Consider the following 23,204-nt stretch of genomic DNA (forward strand, 5'->3'; position numbering starts at 1 on the left):
TGCACACACACACATATATTTAATTCTATATAAAAGTAAAACAAATCCACACACTAAAAAAAAAACAAGATTCACAAATGTATTTCTGATTCACACAAATATTTAGTTTTTTTTATATATGTAATAGAAATCCACAAATATATAAACTGTTCAGTCTGCATTTACAAACTGTTTGACATTTGTGAACCTCACTGCATTTGTGTGTGGGATTTTTGAGACTCCCCTGCTGTGGTTAGATTCACAAATGCATTTTTCTTTTTTTCAGCAGGGAAATGTCTGTAGCCAATCAGATGTCAGATTATCTGCATTCTTATTCCATGTGCTCACCTGTACAGCGTACATTATGATCATGACTCCTGTGTGAAATCACGACTTTACAGCCTGTACTATACTCGCAGCCGACAAACATCAAAACTCCATATTAGTTATGAATGGTTCCTATTATTGGAGAAAGAGGCACATCTTCTTGTAATACATATTAGAGACACTCGAAGTTGAGACATTTCCTGAAATATATTATCAATCAACATACAAGAGTCCTCTGTGGGTCAGTGTTACTTGTAAGCGGTCCTATCATAGCCTGACAACTAAACCACACTTTAGTTGGTTTAGGCAGATTGATAACGTTTGGCGCATCAAAAGCAAACAACTCAATGTAGTAGGCCTTTACATTCACACATTATACACTTTTTGATAAATAGATTAACAAACTGTAAATACTTAAAACGATACTGTGTGTAGGCTAGAGAAATATGGATGTTTTTGAGTGATAAAACATTCAAAAAAAACTATTTTAAATGCCTCTCGGCCTGTGTGATTTCCTTATCATTTAGTAGTAAGTGTAGAAAACTGTGTATGAACCTGGTATGAACTCAATAAGGAACCTTTTTCAAGTTACAATCATACATACAAATCTCAAAGTAAGATTAATATTTTTATAAGATAGAAATTGACACAACATGTTACAAAAACAAAAGTCACTTTAAATGATGTTCCTCTCTCTCAAGGTGTAGAGGTGCAGCTGTGAAATGAGGCTGAAGGGTTTGATTTGTGCCTGAGTGAAATAAACAACACAAACATTATTGCTGCATAGTTTATGTCCGTATATTTATTGTAAAATCAAAATGTATTGATATTAGTTGCTAATGTGGATTACTGGTTAGATGTAAAGCATGAATTCAAAAAACAATCTCAATCATGACATTTTTTTAACATCGTTAACTGCGAACACTGACATGTTAGCCTTTCCATTAATACATTTTCAACAAAAAATATACTGAATTCCTGAAACATTGTATTTCATGATTCACCATGTGACAAAAAGATAGTCTCTGACTTTACGGATTTTTATTATTTTTTATTTAACCTTTATTTATCCAGGAAAGTCCCATTGAGATTAAAAACCTATTTTTAAAAGGGAGTCCTGGCCAAGAGGCAGCAACAGTTACACAGTTACACTCACATCATACAGACAGGATGATAAAACCTTTTGTTATAAAATGTCATGACAGACTGTGACATGTTTTTCAGAAGTTTATTTGACTATCACTACGGGATAAATCATGTTAATGTTTGCACAGCTTCATTCAACATTAAAGCAAGCAGACACACGATGACGCAACTTGACTCGAGTCAGGCAAGTTTACGAGTGAAGCAACTGTTTAAGCAGCAGTTTTATCCTCCAGCGCTCTCATCTTGTTCTGTGCAATCTGCTGCAGTACTTTTTCTATTTCCTTGATCAGCTCCTATAACAAACAAAACAAAACATTACATTACAATCATAAGATATTAATATAATCATAACATTTTGTACATTTCTTCTGTCCTGCTTTCACCAGCAGAAACATTCATGCTGACCAGAGCTTCACTAAATATGCAAGTTTAATTATATAGACGATGAGGAGAGATCGTTAAGTCATTAACAGGGTACCTTGAAATTGGTTCCTCCTTGCATTTTAGAGGCTGATATTTCCTGATGAATGACTGACAGATTCCGAGCAAAGGTCACTAGAGCTCCCCGGAGATCTTCTGAGACAGTCCTATTAACAACAGCCCAAACAAACGTGTTTACTAATGTTCCCTTTGTTGCCAGCTAAAACACAATCACCTCGTTTGTCTGACGGTGGTGGTTAAATGAAACTTTTAGCAGACAACATCTTCAGTCTTTAGGGGGATGAGCACAGCTTGATTTAACTGTTACAGCACTGTGAAAGCTTAAGGATTTAAGTGATAAATATGTTAAATAACCCTCTGCTAAACAACTTTTAGACTTTGTAACAACATTAACAAAGCTAGAGGTGGCATGTTAATCCCCTAAACGAATTGACTTTCCCCTCGTTCGGGAGGAGTCTTCAATCCACTTAAACCTCTACTGTTTCTCATGTGCTCGTCACTGAACAGAGACAGGTCAAGCAGAACCTGAATGTGCTCTGAGTTCTTTCTTCTGGTAATGAATCCCATATAATTCCATATTTTATTCAAACGTTGTGCAGGGATTTAACCCAATAAAAAAATACTTACATCATTCCCATATTGCATCTCTCTATGCTGTCGTAAAGAGCAAAAACAGTCCCTTCCTTGCTCTGAAATTCAAATATATAGTCAAAAGAAGGGCCCCATATTTACATCATTTAGTCTAAAAAAAGTAATATACACATTCAACATTACATTCATCCAACATTGTGAGATATATAGATTGCAGTTTTATCAATAAAGGGTTAAAAAAAACATGCAGCGAGAGAGAGAAACCATTTATTCCCTCTCAGTACCAACATTACCCACAATGCAAGTTGGCCAACGACAGGTCACTTTGATCTCATTCTTTTTTTCCCCCTATACAATAATACACAACTAGAAAACTTACACTTGAAATTGTATTTTGATCATACACATTGCAGCAAAAGTGTGCATAATCTAATGATGTTAAAAGCTCCCGTGAGGTGCTTTTGGCACCCCCTGTTCTTTTTTTTTCTTTTTTTTCTTTCTTTTTGTGCCTTTAATGTAGAGATAGGACAGTAGATAGAGTTGGAAATCAGGGAGAGAGAGAGAGGAAAGAGACCACAGGTGGGAAGTGAGCCCAGGCTGCCTGCTTGAGACTACAGCCTCCATACATGGGGTGTGCGCACTATACTGGGCACCTCACCAGCTACGAAAACAACTTCTGTATTTTGGTCCGCACCGGGACTTGAACTGGTGACTCTCCAGTTCCCAACCCAAGTCCCTACAGACTAAGCTACTGCTATCCCTAAACTCTGTGTGCTCATCTCTTCCTGTACATTTAAATGTATCTCATCTTTATTTTAAACATCTAATGACACGTAACTCACAATGACTCTTTGGTGTAAACGCTATAGCCTAGTCTGACACCTGCCCTGCAGTAGGGATGACTATCATACAGAAGAACTTTATAGAAATAGATAACCTTCTCTCTGATGGTCTGGTTTGGTTTTCTAAGTCATAAAGCGGCAACACTTTTAATTTCAGTCTGTTTCATCGCTAGTTAAAAACTCCTCACAGGAGCTTTAAAAACACAGTGAATTGTTTTTTGTTTTTTTTTACCTTCACGTTATATCCTATTCCATGAACCTTGCACATCTTGAGGAAAACATTATGGTACAACATGGAAAGGTTTAAGTGAAATAAGTGACTCCCAAGAACTGCGAAACGATTTTCCACAGGAGTCTGTGGTAAAGGTGAACACAAGAAAAAGAAACAGAGTGTTAGTTCATCATTGTAAGCGTTGGTTTTTCTATTAATCCAAACTCAGAACAAGTCTTGATATGTTCTATTCTATTTAGTGTTTGACTGAAATAGGTTGTGTTGTGTGTTAAATGGGTAGAGTAGAGATGGCTGAACCCCATACACATATCCTTAGGGTCACTTCTGAGTTTGGGGAGTGTGTGTGATTAGTAAACATGATGCGTGTGGGGCACATGTGGTAAACTGTTGGGCCTTTCTTAATTAACTGCAGGCAGGAACAATTAATGTTTAGAAGACATGCCAAATACAAGATGAGCTTAATTGTACCATGCCAATCAAAGAAACTCCGGGTTTGGGTATAAAAATGTTTGCTTGAGACAAAAAGCACGAATGACTGCACAAAAAGACTCACACAATGCAACACAATGAGTGTGTCCAGAGCATGTGAGTGTCATAAGTAACACCAGAGAGGTTGATTACTTAAAAGTGGCAGGGCTCAAGAGGATAAAAATGTTCCTGGTTCCTCTGCACCTTTGGGAGAGGGAAAGAGCGAGTCTAAGCCCCTCCGAGCTCAGGAGAGAGCCAGAGGATAACTCGCTGTGATGGCTGTGTGTTTACAGTTGTCAAACACAGGAACCTCACACAACAATAAAAGTGTCCAACAGGGGTTTAATTGTGTTTGTAATATGCAGGCCCCTAATGATGGCCACTGCTAAAGCCATTAACCACAGCGCTGGCTCAACTGCTGCACTGAAGCGCCAGGCCACAGACTAAATGAATGTTTGATAAAATAATACAAGGCGCAGATTAACAAGCGTAAACTCAGGCATACTGCTAATAAAAGAAGTCTTTTGTTTAAGGCCCGGCACCAGGTTGATGAGGTGTTCAAGCATGCATACACATGCATAATGAAAATGCTATGAATTATTAATGTGTTGATTATTTAGGCTCATCCATCAAAATGATAATGAATTCAGCACCTAAACACCAATTGAGCTCAGTGCGTAATTACAGTATTTAGTTGTATTTAACAAAAATGAAGAGCAAAACATTGATCTATCTTTGTGATTACTGCAGCGGTATAATTATATCCTATAAATTCTTAGCTTCCCTTAGACCTGGTGGTTGTATTGAGAAAAGAAATGAATAGAATTAATTTGTAATAAGGTAAAACGATTCCCCTTCTTTGAGAAAAAAAACATTCAACACTGTTAAAATATGCAAACATAAAAAGGTACTTTGGTGGCAGTCTTGTGTTCATGGCATTTCTCCCTGATTGGCATTGGCACTTCTAAACAGCCTGTAAGGCAATTCAGCGTTCCTCCAGTCATCATCAGAAGCATCTGGGTCATTGCCAGCTGATCACTGTATTTGAGGTCCAAATCAATGGCCCACACCTGCAGAAAAACATCATGAGGTCTGGATCAAATCAGAGAAAAACAGACACTATACACCTGGTAAACCCAAATAAATCACAAAAAAGTGCTTCAAAATATTTCAGCAACCAACCCTCAATATTTAGACAAAGGTCAGTACCTTTTCATCTTTGCCGTTTTATCCAGTTGAGAGGCAGGGGGAAGGAAAAACACTGTAAATGGTGTGTGAGCGACACTTTTAGGTAATTCAGCTGTGGAATGACACATGCACAAAGTAGATCCTTCACCCTGTATTTGGATTCAGTCTGCCCTGGGCTAGTTTGCTCTGCTCAGGTCTGATGAGAAGCTAAGTCCAGATCTGTATGGTAAATGGCATCATTATAAGTATATTAAGGGGTCAGGTATGGTCGTAGCCTTCTGCATAAACAGGGCTAATTTCCCCAATAATAACCTAATAGCTATGCCCTCTCTTCAGAAGTGGTAAATAAATCACCGGTGAAGGAGTTGTTAATAACTATGTGGCAGTTGGCTGCCTCCTTTCTGTGGTTCCTATTTGTCAAAGTAAACGCTCCTGCCACTGAACGCAAATCGCTGCATGTTTGAACCCTGCAGTCTCTCTAACCTGAGCACTTTATTTCCACTAAATCACAAATATCTGTCCATTAACATTTATTCTCCTAAAGGCTCAATGCTATTTGAAATAAACTCAAATATTTTGTAAAAAAAAAAAAGGCTCCTATGTTCAGATTGGAATATCTGAAAATACAATATATATATATATATATATATATATATATATACATAAAATAGAAGGTGACAAGGTAATCTTCAAATGTTTTAGTCATGTACACCGAAATATTTAAATTTGACATTGGCAGCAGACAAAGAAATCTTCATATTTTTACAATAAAAAAGCTATTTTAGAGTGAAAATTGTTTAAATTCGATGCTTTATGTATCAGTTTATTAAAAGGGCTTTGCTTCTTATCAAGTTCAAAACATAATGTATGAATTTTAAAGGGGCTGTCATAGAACATTTCACAACTATTCTAATGACATAAATAAGAATTACCCCAAACAACGCAATTGATTATCTAGCTATGGGTGTTTTTTCATGATGGTGTCATGACACCTTGTGCTCTGACAGAAGCCATAGATTAGACTTCACTGTTGTAGTTGGTCCTCTGAAATGTTTTCCATTGATTCAAAATGTTCTTTAATGTTTTTTAACAACACTACTTCATTGTACAATTACAGCTTTTTATCTATGCTTTAAAACCAGCTCTATGAGAACTGAACTTAAATAGAATTAACAGCATCTATACATCTATAAAGTATTATAAAAAGCACCCTTCAAAAAAAATCAATACAATTAAAGGCTGAGTGTATTCATGCCAAGCGACACATCAGAAGTAAGCCCCGCACTCAGTCACCTCTACTGTCAGAGCTAGCTAACACCGATACATGCTAATCTCTTTGCATCAGGTTGGTACCTTGGCTTGTACGGCAAACACTCTCCGCTTGTCATTCAGCAGACTGACTAAAAATCATACCCCGTGTCTCATTGTTGATTTTAACAAAGCTGTAGCAAATGTAAGCCTGGATTGTACCTGGTTTCTATTGCCATGCATTTTCATTAAAATCCCTGATGCTGCAGCTGGGGCCCCACCATTCCACAATGTGAGGGAAGACTGCAAGGGCAAACATATGTGACCCACTTCTTCAAATCAAATAAAGTAGGCAGCTTTTAGCAACAGGTTTGAATCTAAATTGATGTTTAAATCCAGACAGGTTTGCCCATGTGGCTCTCCTCTGTCCTCGCTCTGTGTGAGGGGAGATGGTTAAGAATCTGCCTTTGAATGTTCCTGCTTCCATTCAAGCACATTCTGTTTATAGGCTGTTCTTAATTATGCTGTCAGTGAATCCCATTCAATTCCAGGTCAGCATTGAAAATGAAAATGAAATCTGACGCTGCTATTATATCGCTTTAAACAGTTAAAGTAAAGTGCAGCTTCGGTCTATTTAATGAATTTAAGAAGTGGCACATTTGCTACTTTGAGTGTCACTAAACTAGGACATAATTTGACTGCATATGAAATGTAGAAATACTGTGGGGGATATGATTCAATAGAAATTCATAGAACACAAATAAAATGGTTAAAACAATATTTCTCTAATTTAAAAAAAAAAAAAAAAAAAAACTAATGCACTTGAAAAAAAGTGTATTAAGAAAAAATTGCACTGCCCGAACACTGCCTAGGTCACACTGTGTTAACATCTAATCCATAACATACTACCCTCTAGTGGCAATCGTGCCCTTAGCTAGAGTCTACTCCAAATCCATTTATTTATAAACTGAGGATTCAGGATGAAAGCACACATAGACAAAAGCTGCAAAGTTAGAAGACAGAAATATTAGTTCAAATGTTCATTTAAATTAGAGGACAATTAAATGCTATCCATGTTTTTAATAATAGAAAATTGAAAAAGAAAATGTCTGGTGTCCTTTTTCTTACCCTTTTATCAAACTGAAAAGAAGCACTAGAGCTTTCTCGTGCAGGTTGAGTATTTTATAGACCATATTATAAACAAAGCATTTCATTTTACAGCTCTGGATCAATAAACAGTCAATGTAGCCACATGTTAGGAGCAGAGGTTAAACCATCATAAACCAGTCCATTTCCAATATCATAAATCAAGACGGTTTTCAACAAAACTTAATCCTGACAAACGGGATAAGGCTCCGATGGCGCCTGGCTATGATAAAGGGAGACATTTCAGCAGACCACTGCAAGTAACCAGCGAGGGGTTAAACACTGACAGGTCCTCCCTGCGAAGCTGCACAAATCACTTTAGAATGACCTATTGTCTGAAGGATAGGTGCCTCTGAATTTTCTCGGCATTGCGAGGTTAAAGGGCACGCCTTAAATGGTGGAATCAGTGTATCGACACAATAAGACCTGACAGTTTATTAGATGGCCTTGTGACACATTTGGTCCCCGTGCCCACTGTTTGCCTTGTCTGTTTTCCAAGCCCCAGGGGAGCAGTAGGGGAGGGGCACCTATCTGCTTATATGGATCCCTGATGCAGCCTAAAAATTGATCTCTTTCACCGATATGAGGAAAATAGAGAGCTTTGGCACCACGTGTTGAGACAACCCAGAACATTATGATCTTTGTAACACGAGCTAAAGCAGTCTCCCGTGTCTCACCTTTTGCTCCATGGTGTTGGGGTTCACAAAGGTAACCAGGTCCATGGAGATGTATCCCACAATAAGGCGCTGTAGACAGGTCTGGCCCACACGCATGCAGATGGAATTCAAGCTGTCAGGGTGTACAGAGGTCTGAGGAACAGTGGAGCCCAAAGATTCCAGGTCACAGGAGTCGTGAAGCTGTTCTCCACAGGACAGCATGGCGACTCCACCCCCAGGCTCCAGCAGCAGATCTACTGTTAGACAGGTGACACTTTCTGAGGGTGGGTAAGCCTCCACAACACCGCCTGGACACACAGTGAGAGCACATGAATAACTACAATTTCAGAAACAGCATCTGAAATTCTTCTATTTCCTTTTCAACAACCAACAAGAGAAACATGAAAAAATAGTTGATTCGTCAGTTCCAACAGAGCAACATCTGGGATCATAAATGGATTTTAAAATATTCAAAAGGGTCTGTATTTGCAAGTGAATTGCATTGAGTGCCTGCCAAAGTATCTGACCTTGCCTGAGGAAGGTCTTCAGGAAGCTGGCCCAGGTGGGATAGCAGGAGGTTTTGGCAGGCCGAGCGTAACGGGCAAGCCACCCTGGGATCTCATCTAAATATCTGAGCCGTGCAGACTCCTAGAGAAAGAAAGTGAAGTTGCATGCATTATGTATCTACTCGAAATAAGTTAGTGACAGATCTGAGGACTTGTTCTATGTCTGTCAAACACGAGTCCATAACAAGTGCTCGCTACTTTATTTTGTCCCATTACCAAAGCTCTCTAGTTGTCGACAGCATTATTGGGAATGCCCTTGTGTTATCCGGATGACTCCAGTGACTGCTTGTTATCCTTGACACCTTTGGTGGCTGCTTCAATTTCTGTGCGAGGGTGTGATGGGTACTGCAGGAGGGTCTATCAGTGAGTGACAGCCTATTATCAAAAGGCCTCAGGAGTCTAATGGCTTTAACTCCCAGCCACAGAGACGGCACCTGCCCTCAATAACAACTCTCTCCACTGGGCAGCTGATGAATGCCTGAGCTAACCCCATCTATCTGGGGATCAATCAGGGCTCGACTGGGATCGATATCACTCTTGTTTCTGTAACTAGGAAATGCCATAATGGTTTCAACACTTAATTACGCTGTTAATTTCTCACTTTTGTTTTAGGTGTCTTTGGCAACTCATCAATGCGATTTCCTCCCACAATGCTGTGAAATATTTAACATAACAACAATGACTGTACTCTGACTTTATCTGTCCCTTGGAAGTTATGCACATTGTGCTGTAAAAGAGTCATTTAATGCTTATTTTTAATGTTGACTGTGAGGAGTTCAAGGCCTGGGTGTTTTTTTTTTTTAAATACAGTATGTGATATTATGTTTTTATGACCATCAGAGGAGAATTATATTCAGCACTATACGCTGCAATAAGAGAAACCTGTCTGAAAGAAGACTACAATCTGAATGTTCTTTCATCGTTCTTTCTAAAGCGTTACTTTGTTTGACTATTTGCTGTCTGGCTTCACTGGAGACAGAACTGGAGATTATAGCTGTTGATATTCCAGTCATGTAACAGCCATCATCATATTCAAGTACTGTAAGAGGCGAGGTCAAATGCTACACAGTGATTCCCCCTATACAAACCATAAAGCACACAATGGTGCGGCAAAAAGTGTAAGGGAACGGTTGTCATTTTCAACGGAAGAGCAAGCTCACCCCAGGACTTTGCCTATGCAGTTCACAGAAACAGCAGGACAGGAGGGAAAGAAAGAGAGGTATTTTGCAATAAATTATTTGGACTTAAACTGCGCACAGTCCCCTGTGATAGGATTCAGGCTTTGCTTGGTGTCCACATAAAGCCAAGCAATCCGGTCGTAAATAAAATAGATGTTTCTCTGCCTCTTTGATTGCTATTCCGCATCTCCATAGCACAGTGAAAGAAGTGAGAGGCTGCAGCCAGTCTCAGGACTAGAAGGATATCATTTGACTAGTAATACATGTTGTTCAATATTTTATTTTTACTGTAGCACAGAAACACCAAACCTTTGACTTTACAGCCCATGACTAATTCCACATGCAAATTTAGTTGAAGGATAAAAAGTCATGTTTTAGCATTATTATCATGTCTAGTTGAATTTAACCTCCTAACACAGAGACAGCAACATTTCCTCTGCTTATAGTGCGCACAAAAATAGGCTTGTGAAATTAAAGTTAAAGAAACCACATGGAAACATTAGTGAGCCACAGAAAACTTTGAAATGTCTTTTTAAGGAAAATTCAGGGTCATTATGTTAAGGTGGAACATTAGATTTTCGAACTCTAAAATGCAATCACAGACTGTACAGTTTTCATACAGAACACATCTTTATGAATGTCCATGTGCCTCTGTGGTGGTAGTGATTATCAAATAACCTCTTTTGTTGACAAACTTAACCTAAATAAGGTGTTACTCAAGATCTGTTTGTACACAGCGTGACAAAAAGGAACACTCCATCTGTTGACGCCATTATGTGTAATTTTTACCCTCTAGTGCATAATGATCCATATGCAAGCTGTGTGTGAGCTTAAGTGTGTGTGCACGTGTGTGTGTGTGTGTGTGTGTGTGTGGCCCCCTTCAGGCATCGCATGGGTGCAGATCTACATGTCTTTAACCGCTCTCTGTGTAAATGCTAAAATATGCCCCGGGGCTTTCAGCAGCCTGAAACATAGTGCTGGAGGCTGTAGACCTCACAATAAGCAGAGAGATACACTCTCCCTCCCCTTGATCTCTGTGTTAATGTTGATGCTATCCTCTCTCTCTCGTTGTTATACCCCCTTTCTGTTTAGCCAGAAGGGATATGATAGTTGATATTATTCTAAAAGACTGCATGGCATTCTTGTGAGTCAAGCACCTTCATGCTGAGCCCTTCAACACAAGCAATAATTAAAAAAAAAATGTGTAGACTAAAGCAAGAACACACTCGAATCGCCTCTGATCTTTTGCACTTAATTATAAAGCGTAGCAGACATTTACGGAGTTGTAAAAGTTATTTATTATACTTAACTTACTTAGGAGTATTTCAATCATCAATTATTTCTTATTATTTGGTAAACAATGGACTTGTTGAAAACTAATTATGAATTAATATTTAAAATGCTTGATTTGATCATTTGCGTTTATTAATAATTGATTAAATTGCTACTATTTTCATAAACATAGCTTTAAACATCTATGGCTTAGATGCTTGCGGATATTCAGCATTGTGAGTGTGCATCCTATTCAAAAGCTGTCATTTCAATTGCCATTAGGTCTGCTTCTTTCCAGCAAAGTGCTCCATTAATGAGCGTATACGTCAAATTATATACAGCCACATGTAGAAATCCATCTACAGTTTCTGCTGTGAGGGGCGGACAGCAACAAGATACCAAGTATAAAATATTCATATGTTTCTGTTTAATCAACAACATTGTTCTGAAATCTTTCAGCATATAGAGCCAAATTGTTATCTTTGATGTATACGTGTACAACAGCAGAAGGGGGATGTTATGCATTGAAAGGGCTGATGCATTTTAGGGGAAGATGATGTCATAACAAACAAAAAAATCATGCAATGAAGAGCACAGGATGTGGGCTTTGCTTTGATTAAAAGAGCAAGGTGTAGAATAAAGGCCAGTTAAAGTGTTGTGTCCATATGGCCCAGAAGCCCCCAGGCTGTGGGCCTTCACTGGGGGCCTCGGCACTCTTCCCTCTCCATGGGACCCCAGCTGGTGAAACAAACCCCATTTACTTTCTGTGCTGCCTCAGCCATCATTATGGACCTTGGCTGTGGCTCAGCCATTCTCCACCATAATTAACAGCACTGATGCCACAACAATTACAGCCCTGCACCGCACATGCACTGTGAATCAAAGGACGAGCTAATAGGAACAAAACAGAGTGAGCATTAAGAAGCTCGAGATGACGGCTGTTTCTTCAAATGGAATAAAAAGCAAAATCGTTGTGCTTCAAGCCCACAATCATTAGTTAGTAATTAGTTTACACAAAGCTCCCAGTTAAATGGCAAAATACTGTAATTAACACATGACAGAAAATCAAAGGCTACTTTGTAAGCATACGAGAGAAATAAGAGCCAGAGGCTCAGAAGCCGTGTACAGATTGCATCTGTTCTAAATGAATGCTTTACTAATGATTAAGCCCATTTTATTTGTTTGGAACAGGCCTTAGACTAAAACTAAATTCATTTTATGAGGAGAAACCAATTTTTATTATATTTTTTTAGAATCATTGTAATGATATACTTGGAACCATAAACACAGTATTTGTGCTAAAAGAGTCTCTTAAGAAATGTATTAGACACATCCCATGATTTCTTTGGACAGGCAGAGACAGACAGCTCAATGTTGTAATGCCAGAGCATGGATCAAGGTTTAGTTTAGCTTGTGAGGGACCATGTACAAAATATACATGAATCTTAATTAAGAGGGAAAGGAGATGCATTGAACCAGAGCATTAATGTAGTTCTTTAATAAAACCTGTAAGACACGTGAAATACCAGCTGTGAATGCATGTGACTTTAAACTGCATTTATAAAAAAAAAAAATGTACATATTTACAAAATAAGAAATGCTTTCTTGAGAATAATGTCTGTATTTTGATTGTATTGTCACTGCCAGGTGTTTAAGGGCATCACTAGCATTAGACTGTGTTTTGTTTTTTCTCACCACATCAACACTAGTTGAGGTGTGTGCTTCAGAGAACAGATAATGGCTTTGTGTCTCAACAGATATTTAAAGTATTGATTTAACATTCTGTGGCTCATGGGACAATGCTAAAAAATATTGCTCCACAGGGAAAAGCATTGTGATTGTAACATTAAGATACCTTACACTGGGCTAAATAATGACATCTCTCTGACTCTGCCGTGACCTATGTAAGGAATCTAGTTTTTACTGTTTTCACTACAAATGACTTTTCCTCATTGGTATGAGTGTAATAATAATAACAGTAAACTTTATTTGTATTGCACTTTTCTAAAAGCATTGTTTTAGAGGGAACTATAAAAAATAAGACTCTAGAGTAAAAAACATCACTTCAGGAAGATGCAACATGGGAAATAAAATACAGCTAAAAGAAAAAGCTTAAATTCAATAAAACTTTGCATTAAAGTAAGTAAATAAGAGGAAGTGGTGTTGTAGTTTATGATTGGTAAGGAAGATGTAATCCTGTGAGTAGCATCTTTACCTGAATCCATTCTCTCTTCCATTTCTCAGGACCATAACGATGGTATTCCTGCAGGGCCCAGTTATAGCACCTTAGATGACATGTATCACAGTATGCCGTGCCACGTCCACCATGCTCCGAGTCCATCTTAAAGAGCCAGCGGTGCACATCAATGTTTTGAGTCATGAGTTCAGCCAGTGTTCCGTGGAGCTAAACAAACAGAATATAAAAATACCATTTATTACAAGTAAAGATTGAAGCTCCTGTGAGGAACTTTTGGGGCTGTGTAGATTTTGGCGCCCCCTGTGGATTAAGTGGAATGACTTCTGAAATGAATGCAGATCCTGACCTGTACATGTGCTAAAAGTGTCTTCTGAAGACAGATCTCAAACAGCTTTCTTTTAAATGTCTACTATGCAACTTATGCAGAATCTTTGGTTTAGAAAAATATAACACAGGCTGTTTCAGGAGCACGCTGTAAATTGCATTGTCTGAAACCAACCCCAAACCAGCAGTGACAGGAATACAAAATACCTATAAAAAACAATCACTCTGGTAGCTGATAGACTGGTTTGGCTTCATAGGTTATATATGGCAGCATGTTACTTTGATTCTGTCTCATAACCAGTTAAGAACTCCTCCCAGGAGCTTTGTTAAGTTGATCTCTCTGACCTGGTTAAGTGAGTAGATGTCTCCTTGACCAGGCGGTACCTCAACCTCTGCCCCGACAAAGATCCTCCTCCCTCCAGACTTGGTGCTGTAGAGCTGTGAAACAGCTGGTTCTGGAGCCAGGATTGGCACTCCTAGCTCATCAGCAACAGCCAGGTCATCCACATGGGCCACTCCACCCACAATATAGGCCTGCTTCCCCTGGATCAGGTTCTGGATACGCTTTAGGGTGTGTGGACTGTACTTTAGCAGCGTAGAGAGGCACATACTATGGGTCTGGAAGAGAGTTGTGGAAAAAGATTACTGCTGGAGCTAAGAGTTTTAAGTGTGTCTTCCAAGGGTTGTTCCATGACCTGATTTATCACTGTGTACACACACAACGGATCTATTATTATAACAGCCAGCAGGGTGTTGACCTCTCCTGTATTCCAGCAGGTTGAATTGATAAAAGCTGCCTGTGGGATGCCTCCCCTATCCTTCACATCTTTAATGTGTGTTAGCAATGAGCTCCTTGGGAATATAACTAATTACTTCACATCTGTATTTATTTGATCCACATGGAATTATCCCTTCTGTCACTGGCAGAATGCGCTGCCAGCCATGGGTAGCAGTGATTCATCTCAGCAACACGTCTGGCACAGTTGAACAACAAAACAGCGGGAAAATCAATAGAAATAAATGACGAAGACCATGTCATGTTGCACATTCAATCTGGTGAAAAAGGAAGTATAACAACAGATACAGAACAGCTTGGTGTGAAAAGACAGTAAAGCGGTACCTTGATTTTATTGCACTTGGGTAATTCAGACAAGTCAGAATTTTTGATAGTGCAGCAGTAAAATGGGTAGGTTAATTAAACCAGTCTGCAATTTAATTGTTTACCGCACATTATCCAGAGGCATTAAATGTAACTTTATTTTGTATAACTCAAAAAAGAGCTTTAGTTTATCTACTTTGCAATAACAAAGATGTTTCATTCCATAAGTAGTTAAAAGGAAGAAAAAGTATTAAGACAATGTAGCTCTCATGAGAAATGGGTATTGTAAAATATCTCCTCAATGGTATCCTCTAGAGGTGGATTCCAAAACTACAGATGCATTTTATCAGTACATTGTTATTCTTATAAAAGCTTTTCAATCCTGCTGCAGATAAAATGTAAATGCGACTGACCCTACCGGGAAATAATCGACGGCCTCAGGGGTGAGGATGACAAAACGTCTGCTGCAGGATGAGGCCTCAGTTGTCCTGTTGTCGGCCCCCTCGGTGACACGCTCATACTTCAGCAGGCTGCTGTAATAGTGCAAGATGTCGTCACCAAGATGCCGCGGACTCACGTAGATGACCTCAACGTTTTCATCTAAAAATGACATAAAGAGGACTCTACAAACGAATGGTCTACAATAACACAAGCCACTAAAAGCAAGTTAGAGAGTTTATTCCATGGTACAATGAGGCTGTGAGAATTCCCTACCTCTAATATCACACAGTCTGCTTAGTTGGATGTTCTGTAAGATGTCAAATCCCCTCAAGTTCTGTCGCAGGCTTTCAGAGAACCCTGAGAGAACAAGGTAAAACCTTTTTTTTTTTCAGAGAACCTTCAAGTAGCAATTAACATCTTCTCTCATTAGCTTTATTCAACATGTTTAGCTCTGTAAAATTACTCTTAGATGTGTGTTCTTCTAGACTTGTGGGTGTGGTAGTTCGGTCTCATCACACAGAAGTGCAATCTGATGATTAATTTAGCTGAATAACTAGCAGGTGCAGTGTCTGCCGTGTGCTGGGAGTCCTATTGCACCATGTCCAGCTTCAACTGAGCTACACTCAGTGGTACCTCCAGGATTGCACTCGATGTCTGTCTGGATTTCTGCCTAAGAGAGAATCCTCAACTGAATCAAGGTAATTAAATGATTGGATTCATGCTAATTAACAACAATGGGGTTCAACTTTCTAATTATCCTTGCTCACACAGCACTCTCTGTAGCCACCCCAAGTGCAAATAAAGCATTCCATCTGCTAGTAATTAGGCTTAATAATTTTAGACAACCGCTCAATGATTTACAATGCACATGCCTGATTACAGACTAAATGTGAGTGCCATGGTGAAATTACAACAAGAACGGATCATAGCTTGCACTTCATGTCAAGTTCAAAAAAACAGTGCAGCTTCTTCCTCTCTCTCTTTTTTTTCTTTTTGCAACAGCAATAAAATAAGACCTTTGTGTCTCTTGCAAATATTCCACGTAATGGCTTTTCATTTGCTTAATCTGCAAATTAAATGGCAATTGAAACTAAATTGTTCAGTTCCCTGGCATCGGGACTGTCATCATTCTGTGAGTGCTTTCCTGCAGAGAGTCATTTGAACGAGACGGAGTGCCTCCACCAGTGCTTCAGACTGGTGGCGGCAGAGTGGCGAGACAGGGGATGACTGCTGCTGGATCAGATGTGTGTGTGTGTGTGTAGCAAGCGGAGAAAGCTACCTAATGATGGGATGTGGATAATGGTCCTCTTGGAGGACTGGATGTGTTTCCAGTTGGCTGCCAGATGCTGGGGATAGAGAAAAGGAGTGATCAGAGCAAGGACTGCTTGAGAGTGTACCGACACACACACACACACACACACACACACACACACACACACACACACACACACAAATCATCACACCGCTGTGACACATCAAGCCAATATCTCTCTGGGCTAACAGCAGCAAACCAAGCATAAAATACCACCTTAATTAAATCAAGCCTTTACTTTCCAAACATCTTCTTGCAATTAATTCAATCAGCTAGATACACGATGCTACTGCCAGGGGAAGATAAGTAGGCTTAATTAACAGGGTATGAATGTTTAAAGTGTGAAAACATACATTCAGTGCATGTATACACACACACAGTGATGTTCAATCTGAATGAACTCGTAGGCACTAATTAATATTGTGTCAGCATCTAAAAGATGTTCAAACCAGATGACAGCACAGACATGACATCATGTTGAATGACGGGAAAAAATTAAATGATAGCTCAAGAAAAATGGTGCTGTCATTCTCTTCTCTAGAGGAGCTAAATAAAAACAAATATAGATTTTTAGCTTTAGTCTGTAAGGTTTTTCAATGGCAGAAGCAAATGTAAATATAACAGGCGGTTAGAAGCACAAAGGTTGTGATCAGAGAGTGTATGATAACTAACTTAAGTATTCATACCATTACCTCATACCCCCAAGTGCATTTTTTAATGTAAATATTTAAGCAACCTATACAATTTGAAGTGCCTCACTGCATATTTAGTTTCTGTAAATAGTGCCAGAATTGACAAAAAAAAATGGATTGATCTGCTTTTACTATTGTAGGTCTGCAGTTTTTCCTTTGGTGGTTTAGACTGTTCATCGGTCTCTTTCTTTCTGCTCTCCCTCTCCGTTTATCTAACTTCTCTTGTGTTATATCTTGCTTCTCTCTGCTCCCCTCTGCTGTTCTGCGCTTCTCTTCCTCTCAAACCAACAGTACTAAAGCACTTATGATGACGTTTCAATGGAAGATGATCCTGTATTGTTCATTGACCCTGCATTACCCCATGTTTGTCCTTACTTTAACAATTCACTCAGAGCAGACTCTTTGCACACCTGAAAGGATGTTGTTCTAACAAACAAAAACAAATTGGTCCTCTGCAAAACACGTTTTTATGGGAAACTAAAACTGTAACAATATTTATCATTTATCTACAAAACTCAAACTGTTACAGTAACTTTTTGCTTTGTGTTTTAAAATATTAAAACGAACCAGTAAAATGTACTTACTGAAAACTATAAAGACAATTTAATTTGATTGAGGGAAAACACACAATGGAACCATGAAACAATGTAGTCTTTTGTTGTAACCAAAAACTGGTTTAAGTAATGAAGAGAAGTCCACGTCTAGGTTAGCTCATTTCATAAGAAGTAAAAGAGTGCGAGGAAATAGGAGACACAGTAGCTGAAAGAAAGATTACCTGCGCTCTGCTGCGGAAATTCAGCAGCTGTCTGAAGCGCTGGGCCTGCAGGCTCTTCCTGACACCACGCAGCTGATTGTGCAGCCACCATGAGACGGCGATGGTCTCTGCCGCCCACTTGCGTCGACAGTGGTGCAGGTAGGATGTCCGGGCTAAGTAGCGCCTCCAGCAGGACTGGATGCGGGTGGCAGCGGCTACTGTGCCTCCCTCTCCCTTGTAGCGCTGACCTGGGCGTGAGACCAGGCCCAAAACCTCCTCCCAGTTTTCAAGCACAGAGAGGAGGCTAGTCACTGGAGGAGCCTTTCTCCAGCCATCATCCCAACCATGGGCAAACTCCACTAAACGTTCACCACTCACTTTGGCTAGAGGCACAGCAAATTCCCGGAGCAGCTTTACCAGGGCTTCCAGAGCATCTAGCACACTGCCCCAGCACAAGTTAAAGCTCTGCTTAAAGACACAGAAATCTGTCGCCATTGGATTCATTTGTCCGTTTATGATGGTAAAGGGGTATTTGCTGATGTATGCAGGAATTTGCACAGGTAGATTCTATAAAAAAATAAAAAAAACCAGAGGGAAACCAGTGAGGAACGACCAACAGTCTAAAATTCTATTTTGTTATTAATCACCTTTTATTTCTAGATGAAATGAAAAATCATATAAAACTATAACAGTGCTCTTACCTGATGGCTGTTAGGGATAAGATTGTTGGTGCCTGGCATCATACACATGTGGTCTTGGCCCATGGGGGTTGTGGAGGGAGGCGGTGTCTTTGTGGTCCAGAGGGGTGTGCATTCTCTGCCTATTCTTTCATAGGGGGACCCAGGCTCAGTTTCCCATTTCAGTGTCTTGTCATGACTGGGTTTGGGGCCTATCAGACCTACATTTCCAAAACACACATGGCTACAGACAGCTCTATCTGAACTTCCTCAGTATCCAGACAAAACTGTTCAATCTTGTGAAAGCTATCCTTACTACAACACAGTCACAAATTCAGTGAAGACAATGAGAGGGCAGGCACGGCGATGTAGCAATAAGCTCCAAGAAAAAATCAAAAATCATTGGACAGCAACATTTGAAATACTTTTTTAAATAAGTAAATAAGTATTTCCGAGGGCAGAACATTTCTTATCAGTACACCAAGACCTCATGTTCCAGTCAATACTAAGATAACCAGTTTTTTTCTTTTAAGAGAAATTCAATTGTTTCCTTGAAAGTATTCATGGGAAGTTGGGATGTATAATCCGGTAACATTTTATCTTAAGTAGAGCGTCTGTGTAAGCACTGACCTTTCTTTGAAGGATATGAATCCTCTGTGGGATGAAGAGATGCAGCCTTGTGCTGAATCGACATGTGAAGCAAACTTGTGTCTCGCACTGATGATGATGAAAAATTAAATAAAGAATAACTTTAAAAGCATTGTGCTTGTCTTTCTTGGTGTAACAAGGCAATATTAAAAAATGCAATTTTCAAACAGGAAAAAAATAAATCTTTATTTATATAAAAATATAAATAATTTAATGAAATGATGTGTAGTACAGTTTTAGATGACATATTAATTTGTTGTTCAAAGTGGCACAAACATCAAACATACAAAGTTGACACACTCACACACAGACACACACACACACACACACATTAAGAGTGTTTGCCTGAAGTATAACAAAGGTGAAACATTTACCTGTCCTCACGTCTTCTTCACGCATTGCCAGGTGTGTCTGGCTTTTTGGTTCAATGGCCGGACGACTCACCACAGGAACAGTGATTATTGTCTGAGGTTTTAACTGAACAGAACATGTTTATCAGATCAGGTTTTCAAACATTTTATTTATTAAAATGTATTTAAGAGATACTTAAAAAACTGAACTGACTTAGTTGTAAATTGTCCCTTACCCATCTCCTTCACCGAATCACAATTCATCACCAGATAGCCAAGATTAAAGATTATGTCAAGAGCTATAATTAAATGAAATTCTGTTCAGCTTTACTTACATGATTTTAACCCACTCTGCTATTTTGGGACAAAATTAAAATATCAAAAGGCCTTGTTTAATATCAAGAAGATTGAAATGTCTCAGAACACAAAGTTTTTGCTGCTGGTGTCCTTCCCTTCTTTCTCCTCAGACCACTGAGCTTCCTGACAGACCACAGGTAGAAGACAGGTGCTGGGAGAGTCACCCTCAAAGGCACACATCTGTTTCAGATGAGGTTGGGAAAAAGGTGGCACTTTTTCTAAAATTGCTCAAATGCAAAAGCTCACTCCCTGGCAGGGGTACGGAGTGGGGAAGAGCTGGCCTGAGTAGCAGGAGACGGCAGCAGGCAGAGAGCCAGTGGTTAGCAGTTGGGGAAGCTACGGCTGTCTTATTGGCATGCTGGACCAGGTACCCACTTCTGTCCTGAGACAGCTGTAAACCAGCAGCCCATAGCACAGCAATCAGGCGCCTGTTTCTTTAGAAGAATGCTGATGTGCTGCAATCTGGTGTTTTCCACTTTCTGCAGCCAGCGCTTCCATCTCTCCTATATCAGAGTGACAGTCTTGGCCATTTCTCATGTCATGTATGGATTCCCAAAAACATATTGGAAAAAGAGAGTGCGTAAAATATATCTTAAACTAATGCCGACCTTTGCAAAGATTAATTCTTCTGCTCTGATAAGTGCTGGCTGTCATCACTAAGCCAGGTGACCTTTATGTCACGGTTTCTGCAAGAATGAAACTTGAAGCATCTGTCAATGCAGAACTATACCATCACTCTTCACTGCAGCATTAAGCGTCTGTTCTGAGGATTAAAGAGTAAGTATCTGGGAGAGGAACAATGATATCACATTTATTCTACTTTTAGCGGAAAACTCTTGAAATGCTCCCTAATCAAATCTTTCCTGGGGCATGTGCTGCTGTATGTTACCATTCATATCAAGCAAGTCACAGGAATCTGTTTTTTCTGTCTGCACAAAGCAAATAGCTGGAGGACAAGATATTACTGTCGGTATAGTGCATTCAACGAGGAAAAACCACAAACCAATGGGTTGGTATAGTGCACTTACAGTTTGTATCATGTATAAAATATGTAATGTTTATTATGTCGTGTGCTGCTGCCCTCTTAGCCAGGTCACCCTTGTGAAAGAGATTTTGATCTCAATGGTCAATAACCTGTTTTTTTTAATAAAAAAATCTGTTGAGGCTGAAGTGTGATTTACTTTTTAAATAAAAAAACAAAATAACCAGATGTATCCTGATTGATCCTGAAGTCTTTTGATTGTTCAGTTTTGCTAAGCCACAATTTACTGAGCTGTCAGCCACTCTATGGCTATCATAAACTAATATGTCAACAAACTCTGACAATTAATTACTGAATAAAACTTTATCTCTTCAATTACATGAATAGCCTAAGCTCACCTGGATTGCAAACAACTTCATGATGAAGTGGATTGATCACAATATATTATTCCCATACTTTCTGGCTTTAATAAATGTAACAATACATATCATGACTCTTGAAGTTCTTAATCAAACCTTTCACTATAGCTTAGTTTATGTGGAAAAAAGTAATACCAAATACCAAATAAAGTAATCTTAAATAATATTCAGATGACTTACTGTGTCTGTTCTCTTCTTGTAGACAATAGGGAGTGATATCTTAAATATCTGGCGCATAAGGGCTCTGTTGTTCGACTGAGCAGGTTTACACAGCAGCTGCTTGGTTACTGCTGGCTTGTGCTGAACCAAACAGAGTAAATGTTTCAAACTGGAATTTATAACAAGATGTAAAGGGCAAACAGGCATAGCAATATTTCAATGTCTGTTCAAATGTATGCATTTGTCTGCTAAGTCAAAGTACATGTGTGTTTTAATTTAGTCCCATGTGATGTTATCTATTCTGCTCATCTTGTCTGTTTCATCATTTTGTAGCTACAATACCATTTCTGAATTCCTAACTTATTTACCTTCAGTGGGGAAAAGCAGTATATATTTGGAACATGACGAGTAATCTACCTTTTCCCCAGGTGACGCCCTGGGAAGGTCTTCTCTTTTTGGACGCACATTTGGGAGACTCTCCAGAACAGGTTTCCTGTATTTCAAGCTCACAATATCGTCACCATAATTTATGCAATTTTAATAATATTTTGACAAAGTTCTAAAAAAAAAAGAAACCTGTCCACACTTTAGACAACAATTAAGCAATACATGACATGTAAGCTTCTTCTTTTTACCATTTTGGAATAAGCACTGCCTTTTTTGGTAAGTCTTCAATGGTCGGAAGAAGCAGCGGCTGTTGGGAGACTGTTTTCAGATAATCCTCTGCATGTTTCTATTTGCAGTAAAGAACATAATAAGTTAGCTGTACTATATCTGAGATTGTCAAATATGTTGTATAACATTGTTAACAGTGATTATTCTGCAAAAAAAAAGAAGAAAAAGCTCCTTACCCTGATTCTACTCTCTGTTTTACGAATGGCAGAGTCCAAGGCTTTAACATCCAGTGTGTTTCCCCTGTCACTGACAGTGATTTGCTCAAGACTACATCTGAGTTGCCTCAAATCATCTTCAACCTGTAAGAGAAAGCAGCTTTCTCAGCTTAAACATCAAGGAGAAAATAAATAAACACTAACTCTTAACCTGTTTTCAGGCAGAACTTGGTTTGTATTTCGATACTGCATTTCAGGTATTTATTGCTTCTCTTCGCCATATAGCATAGACATTAAGTGATTAAAAACAGTGTTAGTTAAGATAACGTTAGCTATTATAAATCTGAGGAAGAGGTTTTTGTTTTTTACCTGAATCAAAACTGCTCCCAGTCTGTCTTGATTTTTAGGCGTTTTCGACATGTTTTTTTTTTGTTGGATTTAATTATGACATGTATCGCGGTCGAGACTTGTAATAGCTTATTTCAACAAAAATTACCAACCATAGAGCTAGACTATAATTTGTAAGTCTTAAAACTGTGCTCGGTAACTATGGCAACGAGAGGACGCGAAGAAGTCAACTAAGACCTTGAATTGTTTTACCCCCGAGTACGAGCTGCCAGGCGTTGACCTGTGCTGTGGACAAACCTGCGAAAATTGGGATCAGATGATAAACTTTACAATTA

The 23,204-nt window shown here is 39.0% G+C and overlaps 1 protein-coding gene across 1 annotated transcript; it reads right to left on the minus strand.

Annotated features, from left to right (window-relative positions):
• Nucleotides 1-1,517: 1,517 nt before the first annotated feature.
• iqch (IQ motif containing H) lies at nucleotides 1,518-23,059 on the minus strand. Its single transcript, XM_065956643.1, has 20 exons — nucleotides 22,891-23,059; nucleotides 22,543-22,665; nucleotides 22,327-22,424; nucleotides 22,109-22,184; nucleotides 21,713-21,832; nucleotides 19,799-19,901; nucleotides 18,801-19,045; nucleotides 18,121-18,666; nucleotides 16,621-16,687; nucleotides 15,615-15,698; nucleotides 15,319-15,500; nucleotides 14,147-14,419; nucleotides 13,496-13,684; nucleotides 8,792-8,912; nucleotides 8,286-8,572; nucleotides 4,938-5,096; nucleotides 3,559-3,681; nucleotides 2,521-2,582; nucleotides 1,931-2,039; nucleotides 1,518-1,745 (listed from the first exon to the last, which is right to left on the minus strand). Exons 1-20 carry the CDS (start codon nucleotides 22,939-22,941, stop codon nucleotides 1,662-1,664), a joined length of 3,102 nt encoding a protein of 1,033 aa, XP_065812715.1. The 5' UTR covers nucleotides 22,942-23,059; the 3' UTR covers nucleotides 1,518-1,661.
• Between the last annotated feature and the right edge of the window lie 145 nt (nucleotides 23,060-23,204).

The sequence above is a fragment of the Labrus bergylta genome, chromosome 7, assembly GCF_963930695.1.
Source record: "Labrus bergylta chromosome 7, fLabBer1.1, whole genome shotgun sequence".
In the NCBI taxonomy this organism is placed as follows: Eukaryota; Metazoa; Chordata; class Actinopteri; order Labriformes; family Labridae; genus Labrus; species Labrus bergylta.